This window comes from Zootoca vivipara, chromosome 12 (assembly GCF_963506605.1).
Source record: "Zootoca vivipara chromosome 12, rZooViv1.1, whole genome shotgun sequence".
NCBI lineage: Eukaryota > Metazoa > Chordata > Lepidosauria > Squamata > Lacertidae > Zootoca > Zootoca vivipara.
Window position 1 is genome coordinate 25,562,715 of NC_083287.1, and position 17,118 is coordinate 25,579,832.

Consider the following 17,118-nt stretch of genomic DNA (forward strand, 5'->3'; position numbering starts at 1 on the left):
ACTAGTTACATTATTATGGGCCCAAGGATTACATAGAATCATAGAATTTTAGAGTTGGAAGGGATCCCAAGGGTCATCTAGTCCAACTTTTTGCAATGCAGGAATCTCAACTAAAGCATCCATGACAGATGGCCATTCAACCTCTGCTTAAAAACCTCCAAGGAAGGAGAGTCTACCACCACATGTGGGAGTCTGAAAGCTCTTACTGTTATAAAGTACTTCTTGATGTTTAGTCAGAATCTCCTTTCTTGCAACTTGAATTTATTGGTTTGGGTCCTAGGCTCTGAAGCAGGAGAAACAAGCTCCATGTGATAGCCCTTCAGATATTTGAAGATGGCTATCATATCTCCTCTCAGTTTCTGTTTTACCAGGCTAAACATATCCAGCTCCTTCAACCATTCCTCATAAGGCTTGGTTTCCAGACCCTTGATCAACTTGGTCACTCTCCTCTGTACATATCCTTCTTAAACTGTGGTGCCCAGAACTGGACCCAGTACTCCAGGTGTGGTCTGACCAAGGCAGAATGGAGAGTGAGGGACTATTACTTCCTTGGATTGGAACACTATACTACTGATTTGTTGTTGCATTTGTTGTTGTTGTTGTTGTTGTTGTTGTTGTTGTTTAGTCGTGTCCGACTCTTTGTGACTCCATGGACCAGAGCACGCTAGGCAGTCCTATCTTCCACTGCCTCCCGCAGTTTGGGCAGACTCATGTTGGTAGCTTCGAGAACACTGTCCAACCACCTCATCCTCTGTCATCCCCTTCTCCTTGTGCCCTCCATCTTTCCCAACATCAGGGTCTTTTCCAGGGAGTCTTCTCTTCTCATGAGGTGGCCAAAGTACTGGAGCCTCAGCTTCAGGATCTATCCTTCCAGTGAGAACTCAGGGCTGATTTCCTTAAGAATGGATAGGTTTGATCTTCTTGCAGTCCATGGGACTTTCAAGAGTCTCATTCAGCACCATAATTCAAAAGCATCAATTCTTCGGCGATCACCCTTCTTTCTTTATGGTCCAGCTCTCACTTCCATACATCACTACTGGGAAAACCATAGGTTTAACTATATGGACCTTTGTCGGCAAGGTGATGTCTCTGCTTTTTAAAAAGTGCTGTCTAGGTTTGTCATACTGCTGATGCAGCCTATTAAAAACATGAATATATTGCAGCTGGGGGAGTGAATGGGATAGCAGGAAATTTGGGGGGAGCATCTACTACACAGAATAAATTTTGCCACTAGGGCACTAAGTCAAGTAATTGCAGAAGGCACAATGCAAATAAAAACAAAGGTCTAAAACCAGGATAGGCTACTTCAATCAAGATTGGAATTGTTATCTTCTCTTGAGAACCCAGCCAGGATAAAAACTGATTGGGAGACACATAGCACTCACACCTTAATGAAAAGTGCATTGTGTGGGTAGCATACCTGCCATTTTGGGTGGCACTCTCTCATGCTGCACTCTTGTCCTGGAAAAAGGTCCTTTTCGGGGCGACAGTGAGGCGTGAGTCACATGAGTTACCCAGGAGCAGGCCTCAGAAGAGACATGCCCTGGTTTTCGGTCTCCAAAAGCTGGGACAGTATGGGGTAGTGCAAAGTTGTGGCTAAGGGGGTCAGACTAGGACCTGGGAGTTCAGAGTTCAAATCCCCACTCAGCCATACTGTGTGTCCTTGGGCTGGTCACAGTCTTTTAGCCTGAAGCTACATCACAGGGTTATTGTGCAGATAAAATAGAAAGGTGGAAAACCATGAGTACTACACTGAGCACCTTGGAGAAAAAGTGGGATATAAATATTAGAATGAATGAATGAAATAATGATTTATTTGTTTTTTTGCAACCACCAGCACCAGCCATGTCTCCAACCTCTCCCACACCACCTCTTAAGACGTCACCGGTTCTTTTGTTTTCCTTTAGTGGCATTTTCCTATTTCTTCTATACCCAACAACTAAAACATTCGTGCCACCCCAGCTTATCTGCCTGCCGACAGCTCAGAGTTTCTCCTATCCAGAATCCGGTCTTTCAGGTTTCGAATTCTATTTTTAAAGCTCTCACAGCTTTGAAATCTAGTAGCTTAAAAAGGAAAAGAATTCGCTCCAGCATTCCTCAGCTCTGTTATTTCCTCTCTACTCTTTAATTCCCATTCGGCCACAGCAGGGCCAAGCCGAGCAAACTCCGAAGAAAACAAAATCCAGAGCCCGACGGCACTCCCCCTCTTTCTCTCTCTCCCGCCCTCAGGTGAAACGGCAGAGGCCGGACCAGCTTTCCTAGTTTCAGGTGGAGGCCCAGGTGAGTCGAATGGACTTATGGGTAATGTAGTTCGTTTTTTCTTCCAGTAGGAGTTACGAGGCGGCATTGGGACTCAGAGTCCCAGAAAGCCTTGCGGTCTCCAGCCCACAAACAGAAGGTGTGTCTTCTAATTAGGATTCCTAACCTGTTCACTTTTTCTTTTTTTAAATTTCAAGCCAGCATGGGATCCCCAATAGCGCTTTAGCACACGTTGTCTCCAAAGCAATGCCCTTAGGATAAGCAGCTGCTGCGGATTTGAAGGAAGAAAGGACCAAAGGTACGTGGGTTTTGTTTCACCTTAAAGTTTCAAAGTTCAGGTGAAAGGGGAAATGTTGTTGGGGAGACAACAGGGATATGTGGGCAGATTTGCATGCGGGGTGGATCCGCTTCCCGATCGCGCTCTGCGACCATCTTTTTTCCTTTCTTTTAAAGTGGGCACAACGCCTGTACAACCTCAGCATCCGAGCCGCATTTTACTTTAAACTAAGAAGGAGCCTTCGCTGCCATCGCGCCCCTAAGTCTGGGGCAAGTTTACCCTGCTGTTTCTATGTAGAAAGCACCAGTGGGCATTGGAGCCGACTCCTAGGTGCCGAGGTCCCACCCACCCACTCATAAAATATATGATGGGACCACCCTCCCCAAAGCTGATGGGCACTGCCATTTAAATGGTGTGCTTGCACCGCATCATGTGATCGATTACCCAATGCTGTGATCAACAATGCGGGTTAGGGAATATCCCAATATTTTATTCAAGTTGGCTCCCCTGCCTGTGGGCATCACTCCCCATTTTATAAAACCATTTCTGATGTTTGCATCAATAGGAGAACTACTTTTTAAACCCAGAGCAATTTACAAGGTTTCATACACTCCCGGGACACTTTTGCTTTTTAGTCCCTTAGCTTCTCAGCTTGAATCTTTTCTCGTTACAGGGCTCTTGGCCCATGTAAGCGGTGGAGCCGTTTCAGAGATAAAGTAGTCCCTGCTGGCTTCCAGCATAAGACATCGGGTGATAACCTACGAATGTGGTTAAGAGCCCCCTGGCATGTTAAACATCGATTCTGTGGAAGCGTTAGGTTAAAAGCTGGTCGAAACAGTGCCCCGATAACTGCTTTTATGAGGAGTCTAGCACTACTATCCTTTGCCTCACATCACAAAAGAAGGAAACATCCAATTATACATCTTATTCCTAATCCTAGTCATATCTTTTACAGGATGTGACTCAATCCAAAAGTCATGGTAGTGGATTACATATACTGTAGCATAAAGAACAGAAAGTGTGTGTTGGATTCTTTGCTGAAAGGTTTTAATGATGTAAAGTAAGACTTTTGACTGATGAGAGAATTTGAACTGGTTGATTGATGGGCCAGAATGTGAACTGATTGACAGGCCAGAATCTGAAGTATGAGGATACAGTATGTGTTTGTAGCAGTTGTACTTTTTGGCCCAAAGCTTTAAAAGGATGAATCACTTGAAACTGGAGATACAATTATTTACATCTAATTCAATGTGAGTTGAGTTCCATTTGTGGGATGGTTCTTTTTTTTGCCTTTTTTTGGAACCACCGCTTGTGTCCTGTGAAAAACCACATTTATGGGCTGGGAAACCTATGAGAGCAGTGTGGGGTATAGAAGGATGTCACTGGAGGAGGCAGCAGAAACTGAGAGCTTCCCCTTGGCGATGGCCATAGATCAATGGTAGACTATCTGCTTTGCATGCAGAACATTCATGGCATCTGGTAGGGCTGGGAACGTCCCTTGTTTAAAACCCCGGAGAGCTGCTGCCAGCTAGCATAGACTGAGCTAGATGAACCAGTTGGCATAAGGCAGTTTATTATGTTCCCTGCCCAGGCTGAAGTGCCTTCCTCTTCTGCTTGGGCCACTTTGGAACCAACCCACTGGAATATAATGGAGTTCAACATTGTCTATATAGGATACCGGTAGCTTGCAATTTGCAATCCAAACTCTAGCTGGGCAGTCACCATTGCTTATGCTGTTTTATGGTTCACACTGCCTGGGGTGGAGGGCAGTACATTCAGAGAATTCTGGGCTGGCTCAGTCCTGCAAACTGCCTTTGAGAGCTTTATTTGAGTTACCACTGGCTGGGATCTTGCCAGTGGTAGGATACGTATGGTCTTTTGTGTTACCCATCACTGCAACTGTTTCAGTCACCGAAATGTTGGTGGCTTGAACTGCTGTTGGGTCTGGGCTCCCAATCTTCTTCAGCAGCTGTAATATGTGCCAGATTGGGATTATCTAGCTAAATTTGGAAGCCTCTGGGCCAGATGCAGCAGGTTGGTTACGATAAACAACTGTACACAGCCTTTCTCACTGTGGTATACAAACTGCATTAGAGCTTGTGCACAAAATTATGTCGAACCACAGTTTACCCTGAGGCTAAATGATGACTGGCCTTGAAATTTACCTCGTAGCTATTTAAAATTGGATGGACACCGCTGCATTTGCTCAGCTAACTTGACAGTATCCTGTAGCAGTTTGCTCAAAATACTAATTACCGCTAGCTGCTGTGTTAGTCGTCTTATTGAACATAGCTTTCTCTTCTTTATAATGATGGAGAGGCTATTAATTCACTGTAAGAAAAGCTGGTGAGGGAAGAGATGAGGGGGAAATACAGTTAAACTAGCATAGTTCTTTCTTGACAGGTTTTTGTCTTCTAATATAAATGGCCCTTTCCTCACTCACAGTTGCAGGTTTTTCTGCTTGGCAATTTAGATACCTTACTGCTTTCTACGCTTCCTGTATTCCCTTTCCTTCTGCCAATTACTTGTAAAATATTATTTTGTAAGAAATACATTAACAGGTCAAAATGGGATTACATTATCAATTTATAAACTGTAATAGACGCAAAACGTTCATATTTAAAAGCCATCCCCTCCTTTAATCGCTTCTCTGCCTGAGCTTTGCATTCAATAGACACCCTCATTAAATTGCCCATTACGGTGCTTGAGTTTTCAGAGAGGCTTTGGTTAATTCCCAGCTGTTCAGTGTCTGCCTCGCATTTGAGTTATTTCTTCCCTAAGTGCTTTATTCTGCATTTTAGTTATAGCAATTTTAATTGGCTTCTGTGTTACATTTCAGGCTTGTTGGACTTTTCTCATAATCCTATCAAACTTAGATTTATTCATGGTGTTTTTTCAGTCTTGGTTTTGACACATACCTTCTTTGGGTTAAGTCGCACAACCCTCTTGGCACAGTGCTTGCTCCAGAAAAAAATTGATCTGGTCATGGTGTTAGGTAAAAAAATTGACTGGTGTTGATCGTGGTATATATATGCTATGGACACCTGCACAGCCTCTATTAGTGCAGTTTGAGTATTTTCTAAGGATATCTGTTTGGTAAAGTAGATGTGTGATTCATCTCTTTCACATAGGTATATGTATGTTTTTAACAGATTTGTGTGTGTGGTGTGCCTTAATTCTAACAATGTTTGATGGTTTTTAAACTATTGTCCCCCCCCCCCTTATTTTTCTAGCTGTTCTTATTTTTATCTGTAAGCTGCCTTGTGTTCCTGTCAGGGAAAAGGCAGGGTAAAAAGTAATAATAATAATAATAATAATAATAATAATAATAAATATTAATACAACCCTGAGGTGGATCATTTGAATCTCTGGCAGTTCTTCATAGTTATGGGAGTTAGTGGGAAGCCTCTTGATATTCTAATTACCTAATGAAGTTATTCTTCACTACTGAGAAAGTTGTTGATAGTTTCTCTTCAGTTCCAAGCACCTTACCCCTAAGAAAATAATTACCAATTCATACCTTGATTTTTATGTGATGAAATTAATGCATGTGATGAAATTGTGAATGTTTGTCATGTGTGGCAACAAGTGAGATTTACCAATAGTATCTATCACTACATTTTCTTAAGAAAAATATTGCCGACTGAAAGGAACCTGGATTAGGTAACTGAGTGGCCTTTCAAAAGGATAGTGTATACAGTGGTACCTTGGTTTAAGAACAGCCCTGTTTACAAATTATTCGGTTTATGAACTCCGGAAGTAGTGTCCTGGTTTGCAAACTTTACCTCGGTCTAAGAACAGAAGCCGAACGGTGAAAGGACACCGGCGGCGGGAGGCCTCATTAGGGAAAGCACTCCTCGGTTTAAGAACGGACTTCTGGAACGGATTAAGTTCATAAACCAAGGTACAGTGATGCCTCGACTTACGAATTTAATCCATTCCAAAGGCACCTTCGTAAGTAAAAAAAATTGTAAGTCGAAAAACGCCACTGGAAACGTGATTTCCCTTAGGAATGCATTGAAAACGGAATAATTCGTAAGTCGACAGAGATGGGGATCCAGTGCCTCACCCCCTCAGATGCCAGACTCCAACTCCCATCAGCCCCCTGCCATCATGGCCAATCATCAGGGCTGATGGGAGTTGGAGTTCAACATTTGGCGAGCCACAAGGTCCCCATCGCTGCCTTAAGGCAACCCACCCATTGTATGCATATTTCGAATTGTTCAATACAGCCAGGTCTTTCCTCATCTCAGACTTGAGTGGCACTGTCTTAGTTTCATTACACAACCCTGTTCCTCCAAATTTCAGCACGGTACAGCATATTGAATGGCAGACTGTGTTTTACTCTTTCTGTATGACTGATTGAGCAGGCATGTACTGAACTTGCACTCTTATGATATTCATTGCTATCGGCAAGGAAGCTTGGTTCTCAGCCAGGGAACGTTTCTCTTAGTTTTCACCATTGTGACAAAATATCAGCTGGTGTCCTTTGTTCAAAGTGGAAGGCTTGTTAGGTTCCCGTGAGTTCAGAACACCCAGGGTGACCACCCAGCATCCTCGGACTTTTTCAAAAGATTCTATATATTTCTGAAATGTGAAGCACTAACGGGAAATAGACTGTAAAAGCAGATCCAAATCACGCTCAACTGTCCATTTTTTGTGAAGATAAATTTCCTCTACAAAAAGCCTTGATACAGTGCAGGGGACTGTGGGATTGTCAGTGACTGGCTTTAAAGCTACTGAGCTGTAGCACTCCTGCTCAATTTATATTTAAGAGGCAATGATTTTCAGTTCTAATGAAAAGCAATAAAGGTTTAAAAGCAATGAAAGAACTGGTGGGTTGTGTTGCCTGAACTTCCTGAAGTGGCTGGGGGAGGAACAGTGATATGGGACAGAATTTTCCTCAGAAATTTTGCCAGTGCTGTATTTTTTCCACTGGTACTTTTTGGTTTCATAAGTTCGTCATTAACAACAAATGGGTGCCAATTGCAAATACAATGTTAGGCAAGTTTGGCAGTTTCAGAGTTGTTAGCTTTGTTTATTAAAGGCAAGGAAAATAGGCATGCTGTGACCATATTTTTCGCCCAATAAGACACATCTGACCATAAGATGCACCTAGTTTTTAGAGGAGGAAAACAAGAAAAGAAATATTCTTTTCTAGCGAGCCTTCAAAGGCTCAGAAGAAAAAAGGAAGGAAGGGGTGAGAGAGAGAGAGAGAGGAAGAGAGAGGGAGGGAAGGAAGGTAGGAGGGAGGGAAGAGAGAGAGCAGGAAGGAAGGGGTGAGAGAGGGAAAGAGAGAGGGAAGGAGGGAGGGAGGGAAGAGAGAGAAGGAAGGAAGGAAAGAAGGGAAGGGGTGAAGAGAGTGAGAGAAAGAGGGAGAAAGAAGGAAGGAAGGAAGGGGAGAGAGAGAGAGAGAGAGGGAGGGAGGGAGGGAGGGAAGGAAGGTGGGAGGGAGGGAGGGAAGAGAGAGAAGGCAGGAAGGGGTGAGAGAGAGGAAGAGAGAGGGAAGGAGGGAGGGAGGGAAGAGAGAGAAGGAAGGAAAGGAAGAAGGGAAGGGGTGAAGAGAGTGAGAGAAAGAGGGAGAAGGAAGGAAGGAAGGAAGGAAGGAAGGAAGGAAGGAAGGAAGGAAGGAAGGAAGGAAGGAAGGAAGGAAGGAAGGAAGGAAGGAAGGAAGGTGAGAGAGTGAGAGAGTGAGAGAGTGAGAGAGAGAGGTGGGGGGAAGCAAGCAAGCAAGCAAGTTGGGAGGAAGGGCGGAAGGGGCTACCAACCATCCCTCTTCCGGGCTTGCTGTAAAGCAAGCGGGGCAGGCTTGCTAGCCTCGGTTGGGAGAGGCGCTGTGCCTCTGCCAACGGCGGCTCCTCTGCCTGCTCATCCCGCCGCTGCCTCTCACATGGGCAGGCTTGCTAGCCACTGTTGGGGGAGGCGCTGCGTTGCGCCTCTCCCAATGGCAGCTACCAAGCCTGCTGTTGCAAGCAGGCCTTTGCTCCATAAGACACACAGACAGTTCTCCTTCCTTTTTAGGCACAGCTGCCAAGTCTCCCACTAAAAAATGCGGGATCAGCAGCGGCGTGGCACCAGAAGTCGCTTCTACGCATGTCTGGACATGCATAGAAGCAACGTCCGGAGCCGGTGCTGCCCGATTTCCGGTGCCCAGATATGGGCAGAGCGGCACCCGAAATGGAGCCTCCCTGGCAGCTAGGAAATCCGGGGGATTTCCGGGATTTTTCCCCTATTCGGGATAACAGCGGGAAACGGATTAAAATTCGGGGGTTTCCCGTGAAAAACGGGAGACTTGGCAGCTATGTTTTTAGGAGGGAAAAAGTGCATCTTATGGAGCGAAAAATACGGTAGATCCCTCCCTCAAGAAAAATTCCAATGCAAATTAGCCCAATTGGCCTAGGAAATTTTCCAGTCACAAAATTTTCAAGAAGATCCACGCCACTGGGGAGGAAGAGAGTCAAGAAGATGGGTGGAGAGTGAGGTGGGAATATTCAGTAAGTGGGGTTGCCATATATCTTTTTGTGGTATGTTTGTTTGTAGCAGGTGAAAATTAAACAAGGTATAGCTTTTCATTGTATCTTCATCCCAGGAAATGTTTGTATTTTTTATTGAAAGGAGTCCTGCCAGCTGATATAGTTGACATCCCTAGAAGATGGTGGAGGAGGAACTCGCCATATGCTCCCCCCCCTCTCCAGTCACTCCCAGTTCCCCAAATGGAACAAAGTGGCTTACATTTATGGATCTGCTTAGGGCAGGGATAGGGAACCTGTGACCCTCCAGGTGTTGCTGGAGTCTCAACTCTGATTAGTCTTCACAAGCATGGCCAACAGTCAGGGATGATGGGTGTCCCAGCAACATCTGTAAGGCATAGCTGCCAATTTTCCCCTTTTCTCGTGAGGAAGCCTATTCAGCATAAGGGAATTTCCCTTTAAAAAAGGGAGAACTTGGCAGCTATGCTGTAAGGGCCCAGTGTTCAGATCTCTGACTTGGGGACACAAGAAGGAAGATGAGGCAAAGATGAGGAGTAAGGACCAAATCCTCTTCTCCTCCAGATCTTACTTCCACATTCTAAACTCTTAATAAATAGAGAGTAGGGAGGAGGTCAGCTGGCCTCAACACATGCGGCAGAATGAGGAAGAAAAATCCCGAGATGATAGAACAGGTAAGCTGGAGGTGTGGAATTGCATTATCAGCCTTTCCCAACCTCCAGTCCCCAGATGTAGTCCAATGACGTTTGGGGGACCCAAGGATGGGCAAAGCACACAGAAAGAAATCCATGCAAATCCAGTGCTAGCATGGTAGAGAGTGCAACTGGAGTAGAACTTTTCTCCCCACTGTGCCTTTTTATTTTATTTGCAGTATTTTAGGGTTTTAACACTGCACACCTCCACCTGCATGCAACTTGACACCTCAGCGTGCCATATGTCTAGACCAGGAGCCTCTTTGGAAGTCAGGGCTGGGCTGTCTCCTTGCTGCAAGGCTCCTATATTTTAAGGCTGCATTTAGCGTGCCAGCTTTGAATCCGTCAGCGTAAATGCTAACTTGTCAGTTGTAAATGCTTACTTAAGCAATGTCTTTATTCGGAACATATTGGCAGAGACGCAAAATAATATCATTAACTACCAAGTGCAACACTGGCAGTGTTCTACGCAATCCTGTGCAATTCTAGTACAGTGGTACCTCTAGTTACCAACTCTATTCGTTCCAGAGGTCCGTTCTTAACCTGAAACTGTTCTTAACTAGAGGCGTGCTTTTGCTAATGGGGCCTCTTGCTGTCGCTGCGCCGCCGGCACACGATTTCCATTCTCATCCTGGGGCAAAGTTATCAACTCGAGGTAACTCTTCCAGGTTAGCGGAGTTTGTAACCTGAAGTGTTTGTAACCTGAGGCGTTTGTAACTCGAGGTACCAGTTTAGATCTTATGATTGTTTTTAAAAGTGATGTTGGCTTCTCTTGCCATGTCATCAGGAATTATTGGGGTGGGCTGAGTTTTGTTTCTTCGTATCCTGTAGTTTTATGCACTTTGTGGTCAATACTTGCTTGCTCTAGTCCTGTCCAATCAACATCCATCCATTTCTGCTTTGGGCAAAATCAGAAATCCTGATACAGGAACTCAAAGGGAATTTGCTACCTGGAGAAATTAGAACAAGCCTAACGGCTGTCTAGGCTCCGACAGCTGGAAAAGCCAATCACCAAATAAATTTAATGTTGAAAAACAGATGCATGTATCTGCCTTCCATGGTCTAGACCAGGCACCCCCAAACTGCGGCCCTCCAGATGTTTTGGCCTACAACTCCCACCATCCCTAGCTAACAGGACCAGTGGTCGGCGAAGATGGGAATTGTAGTCCAAAACATCTGGAGGGCCAAAGTTTGGGGATGCCTGGTGTGGACACCTTACCGGTAGTTAGAACAATCTGTAGGAATACCTCACGCTGCATTATCTTCTGTTGCTGAGGAAAACAAATATTATTTTGTAATGCACTGGATGATTTTGCTGCTGTGGTGGCAAAACCTGGCTTCACTGGTTAGATCTGAAATATATTTCACTAAGAGACAATGTTTTCCTTTCCCTTGGGTTTTTTTTTTTTATAGCAAGCTTGTCAACCCAGTAGTACCATCAAACCGAAAAATTCAATGCTTAAATCCTCTCTTTGGGTAATGCATCCCTGAAACTACTGATGCCCATTTCCCCCCTGTCAATCCTTTCAGGAGTTTTGTTTATTAGGCCCATATGTTTATTGAATGTCAAGCAGTATAATATTTGAAACTTATGAGTAAAACATAAAGGTGATTCAAAGATATATTTTTTAAAACGAAGATACTGAAATAGAGCATTTAAAATTGCTGTGTATTTTTAAAGTTCACCAAGGAACCAGAAAACAAGCCAAGCAGTGTGCCCAGCTTTCTGAGGTAAACTCTTTAAATGTCATGCTTGCTAGTCTCCCAAGAAATGCCCTAAGGATGCTCTCAAGTACTGTACTTGAATAGTGTAAAAAGCTCTCTCTTTTTTTGGTCAGCCACAAGCAGTTTAAAGTGGCATTTATTACTTTTATAGAGCATGCAGTTCAGTCTCCTGTAAAGAGACTAGCTAATAACTGGCTGCTTTCTCACACTAAAACAAATGAGGAGAAAACAGTTGTGTCACAGAGAAATACAGGGCACCCCCCCCCCATTTCAAGCTCTTGGCTTTCTTGCCCCTTGCCCCCAACACTACTTCCTTCAAATGCCATTTTATAGAAGTAAACAGCTGAGTAAGGAAAACCAAGGCACAGAAAAAAATGGGGAAAACCATGTTGTGTTATAAGCCCGATTGTGTTTTAAGCCCATAATGTGTGCCCTGCCTGAGTTGCTGTGAGTTGGGGTGCCAGTTGACCTGAAGCTCTTTTTTCTCCCCTCCCACATTCACAATGACTCCCTGCTCCTTTTTTAATTTTACAGAAATTCTGCAGGTTCTTTTCTTAGAGGCACTTCTATGACATATGCCATTTTCATACTAAAGTCATCGCCTACAAAACCACAGGGAAGGAAGCCAGTCCCTTTTAATTCTCAACCCGGGTCAACTTTAAAAATGTCTAGCACACAAAAAATCCCTGCATCTATGTACTTCGGAAATTTTGCAGGTTTCTTACCTAGAATCATAGAATTGTGGAGTTGGAAGGGACCCTGAGGGTAATCTAGCCCACTACCTGTAATGCAACAACAACAACAACAACACCGTTTATTGTGAGGACCATGCCTGTACACAAATATTAACACAACAATAATTAAAAATGTTAAAATTCATTACATACTATCCCAACAAAACCTTCATCCCACAAAACAGGAAGAGAAGGAAAACAAGCAACGAGTTAAACAGATGATGAAGGGGTCTTTACTTTATCACCCATAAATCTTTCCCTGGCTTTCATGGCCTTCATCACAAAGACCGCTACCACATGGGTAATTCGTGGGTTAGCATCAACTAACAAATTTCTTACTCTGTCTTCAGGATTGATTATAGAGTTGGATATAATTTGCAGCATCGCGTCTCTAAAGCCCGAGTAAATGGGGCAATAGAGGAGGTAATGTATAAGATCCTCTTTAATTTTCATGAAGCAAGGGCATAAATGGTGTTCTGCTGGGATTTTTGTAAATCTACCGGTCAGGTATGCAGTTGGCAATGTTTGAAACCGGGCCATAGTGAAAGCTCTCCGAAGGGTGGGATCAGTGATATCCACCAGGTAGTTGGCACAGATTTTGACTGCTTTTACTCAGGGAAACCAGTAGGAAAACCCATAATTTTTTATCTGCGTGGTTTTTCAAAGATCCATTCCCTAACTTTATCAAGGCTCCACAGTTTGAGAGTATTAAACTCGGGTAGATTGTATCTGGATAGAATATCTAATAGGTTTTGACGCCAAGTAGTATTATGTTGTAAAGATACAAAGGCTTGTTTAGCCAATAAAGTATTCGAGGCATCTGCGAGGTTGATGAAAAAACACAGAAATCTTAAGTGGGCCCTGGCAGACACAGAGGGTAATCCTACTTCCACTCTTAAGAAGGCTGCCGGAGTACCCTGAGGGAGGCCTAGAATTCTTCTGAGATAAATTTTTTGGAAGATTTCAAGCCGTTCTAGCAGCTTCTGATTCCATCCCCAGAGTTCTACCCCATATAGCATCTGGGGAATCACTTTTCCATACCTGAAATACATGATACCTAGTGGTATCTCTCTAATGTATGCAATTTTCATCTAAATTGCTTCACAAAACAATAGAGGGGTATTAAGTGATTAAAATAAATAAATCCCAAACTGGCAAAGGCTGTCCTTGCAGAAGAAACTACTGCTAGTGTCCTTCAGAAATTTGGCTTTCTTCCTTCCCTCAGAGAGGGCTACCGTTCATGAAAGTTTTGTCCAATTCAGCCAAAAAAGAAGAGAGTTATTGATTATTATCTAAAAGACAACAATTACATTTTAAAGGGGCCCAGCAACAACAGCAACAAGCCATTGCACTGTTCTTCTGGAATTTCTTAGGTGTTATGCAATATAACAAACAATCAAACATTTTCAGCCATTTTCATCAAATTCTATCAAAAAGGGAGGGGGAATCTAGCCATTTTTTATTTCTCCATAATAGGAAATGGGGGGGGGGCATAAATTTCTTGTTCTGCCAAACTGGGTTTTGAACCTGAACTGAATCAGGCAGCCTCCAATGGATCCGAGGTGAATTGATCTGTTTTTCCAAAGCACTTAATCAAATTCTGAAGTGAATAATATAGTTGGCAGGGGTGGAGCTAGGGGGCGTACCGCCCGGGTTCCACTATGGGGGGGGGTGACAGTCGGCGCCCCACCCAGCGACTCCCAAGGTGAGCCCCTCCAGCCTCCCGGTAAAAAGACCGCTCGGCACTGTGCGGCACGCTGCACCAGTGGGCTATCTACCTGGAGCCTGCACGCTCCATTTAGGCTCCGTTTAGAAGTCGTGGGGGGAGGGGTTTGCGACCCCCCTCTACGTTGTACGCATGCATCATTACGTAGCGACACCCCCCCCCCCCGGTGCATGGCAATTTGCCGCCCCGGGTGTCGCGGCGGCTCGCTACGCTGCTGGTAGTTGGGGCATACTCCCAGTTCAAATGGAAGCTGGTGTTTCCAAGTCATAAGACATGCTTCAATATATTGGGATGCTGTAGTTGGTAACATATCTATCACAGTTGTACAGGTAGGCAGAGTCCCTTCTCAGTTGTAGCAACCCAAAAAGCTTATTCCTGCTGCCTATATAGTTTAATCTGTAATATCTTTTTTAAAATACTCCCTGGCTTTTATGCTACTTTTTACATATATCTAAAACACTGGTAGTGTTTTGGGGCACTTTTAGTGCATTTCTAATTGTTTTGCTGTGTTTTATTATAAACTATCCTGGTATACATATTATGCAGGGCAGTTAGTATATAAATCCCTGAAATAATAATAATAAAAACATACTGAAACACCAGTACAGTGGAACCTCGGTTTATGAACACCTCGGTTTATGAATTTTCGGTTTATGAACGCCGTGGACCCATCTGGAACGGATTAATTCACTTTCCATTACTTTTAATGGGAAAGTTCGCTTCAGTTTATGAACGCTTCAGTTTATGAACAGACCTCCGGAACCAATTACACCCATGTTTCAGTTTATGAACGCTTCAGTTTAAGTACTTCGCGGACCCATCTGGAACGGATTAATCCACTTTCCATTACTTTCAATGGAAAAGTTCGCTTCAGTTTATGAACGGTTACTCCGCGGACCGTCTGGAACGGATTAATCCACTTTCCATTACTTTCAATGGGAAAGTTCGCTTCAGTTTATGAACGCTTCAGTTTATGAACAGACTTCCGGAACCAATTGTGTTCATAAACCGAGGTACCACTGTATGTGGAACTACTTTCTGTTTAAACTCTGATTCTACGTTTTAAACACAAACCTATGAAAGATTACATTGTACAGTGTATGTTGCAAAATTTGTCAGATAAAACAAAGGGTACATTTCTCCCCCTGCTTACCGACCTGGATTCGGATTAAACAAAACACCCTTGTGCCACCCTTCTAGTCGGTGTTATGAAATACACACCTTTTCTGGCATGGGTATTAAGTTCTGTGTTTGGAGAACTTAAATGATAAGGCTGTCTCAGTGTTTTGGAATCTTTGAGTGCTCCTTTATAAGAGTATCACTCTTAAGAGGCTGGAATTAATTGCCTAATCTAGTGTTTACATTTCCAGACAATAATGTATTGAAAATTCAAAAAGCATTTTTGGGGGGAATAGCATTCTGTGTTTGCTTCCGTAAATTTTGCAAGCAGGGAGTAACCGAGAGAATCATTATAACTGGGCTGACATTATACTCTCTCTACACCCAATCTTTACTTTGGATGCTAAAACTGAATTGGCAAATCAGATCCCTTCTTCTTTCTATGTGGGAACAAGAACACGTACCCAGGGCCGTCTTTACACGGGGGTGCAAGGGGTGCGAGGCACCCAGGCATAGAATCCGGGGGGGGGGGTGCACGGAAGCCGCCTAAGCTCTTAACTATCTACCTGTTATGAAATAATAAATAATTTTGATCAAGCTAGAAAAACAAAATACATATATACCTAGGTATTACTGAAATGTATACCTACTGTTTCACTAAAGGACTTTTGACTTTTTGTGCTCATTTACCAAAGACGCACCGCGCCAGTGGTGGCGCTTGTCATTCTCAACGGCAACATGCACGTGAAATTAACTAAATTGGGGGGTGCTGGGCGGATCTTTGCACCCCAGCGGTGCATATGCTAAAGACGGCCCTGCACGTATTTATGGGACTTTATAAACACACACCCTGTACAGACATTCAGCAAGTGGGCAATCTGACACTGGGAAGGGGAGCGAAATTTGATTCTGTTATTGTAATTCCTCCCTCTATGCATGGAGAAGAAATTACTTTGAAAGATTGCGCAGGGATAAACAGCCCTTGCAGTCTTAACCATGTCTGCTCAGGTGTAAGTCCTGTTGATTTCAATGGGGCTTCCTCCCAGGTAAGTGAGGCTAAACTCAAATAGGTGACTATCCATGCCTCCCCATTGCGAAGTTAATGCGAGGAATTCCTTAGCCATTTCTTTCTGGACTTTGATTACAATTTATGGTATGCCTTGTGGTTCTAAAACATTTATTGGTTAGTAAAGCAACTTGTCTTAAATCTTTTAGGAAGGAAGATGTCTGCATCCTGTCATATAAAGGAGATTTCATGGAGTAAGTCAGAGGGATGTCTGGTTGACTTAGATGACGGCAGCCCTGCAAGAAATGATTGGACAGGTATGTTTCTAGCATCCTACCTTCTTAAGCAGAGTTCTGATCGGAATCTACGTTTGCTTGATAAATGCTTGGCTTATATCATCATTTATTATTATATTTTATTTATTGAATTCATATAGTGAGGTCTCAGGGTGCTTCAGAGAACAAAATCAAAATATAAAACCACAAAATATACAGGTGAAACTCAGAAAATTAGAATATTGTCGAAAAGTGCATTTATTTCAGTAACACAACTTAAAAGGTGAAACCAATATATGAGATAGATGCATGACATGCAAAGCAAGATATGTCAAGCCTTTATTTGTTGTAATTGTAATTATTTGTCGTTAGGCGGGTCAATTATAAATGGAATCTAATTAATGAAATGTAATAGCGATGTTTATTTTTGTATTTTTGTAACTATTTGTTTTATTACTGTGGAATTTCCAAAAGAAAGCATTTGTAAAAATTAAAAGAATAATTTAAAAATAGTAAGTTGCATTACTGAAATGAATGCACTTTTCGACGATATTCTAATTTTCCGAGTTTCACCTGTATAATCAAAATGAAAACAACATATTGCACCTGGTATTTTTAGTTAATGTAAGGGAAACTGAAGTACCATATCTTTCCGTGTATAAGACGCCCCCTATTTTTGGGGACTCCAAATTAAGAAAACACCTCTCAGCACTACCCGTATATAAGATGAGCCCCAATTTTAAACCTATTTTTTGCTAACCCCCCCAGTCTTATACACAGAAAAATACAGTATCTTGACAAATGCAGAATATTAGGT

The 17,118-nt window shown here is 43.2% G+C and overlaps 1 protein-coding gene across 1 annotated transcript in view; it reads left to right on the plus strand.

Moving 5' to 3' along the window:
• Window positions 1-2,412: 2,412 nt before the first annotated feature.
• Window positions 2,413-17,118, plus strand: part of MACC1 (MET transcriptional regulator MACC1) — a 36,822-nt gene continuing 22,116 nt past the window's right edge. Inside the window, exons 1-2 of the mRNA XM_035129674.2 lie at window positions 2,413-2,557; window positions 16,236-16,343. Of these exons, the coding sequence (XP_034985565.2) occupies window positions 16,244-16,343 (100 nt within the window). The 5' untranslated portion in view covers window positions 2,413-2,557; window positions 16,236-16,243. The remainder of the gene's footprint in view (window positions 2,558-16,235; window positions 16,344-17,118) is intronic.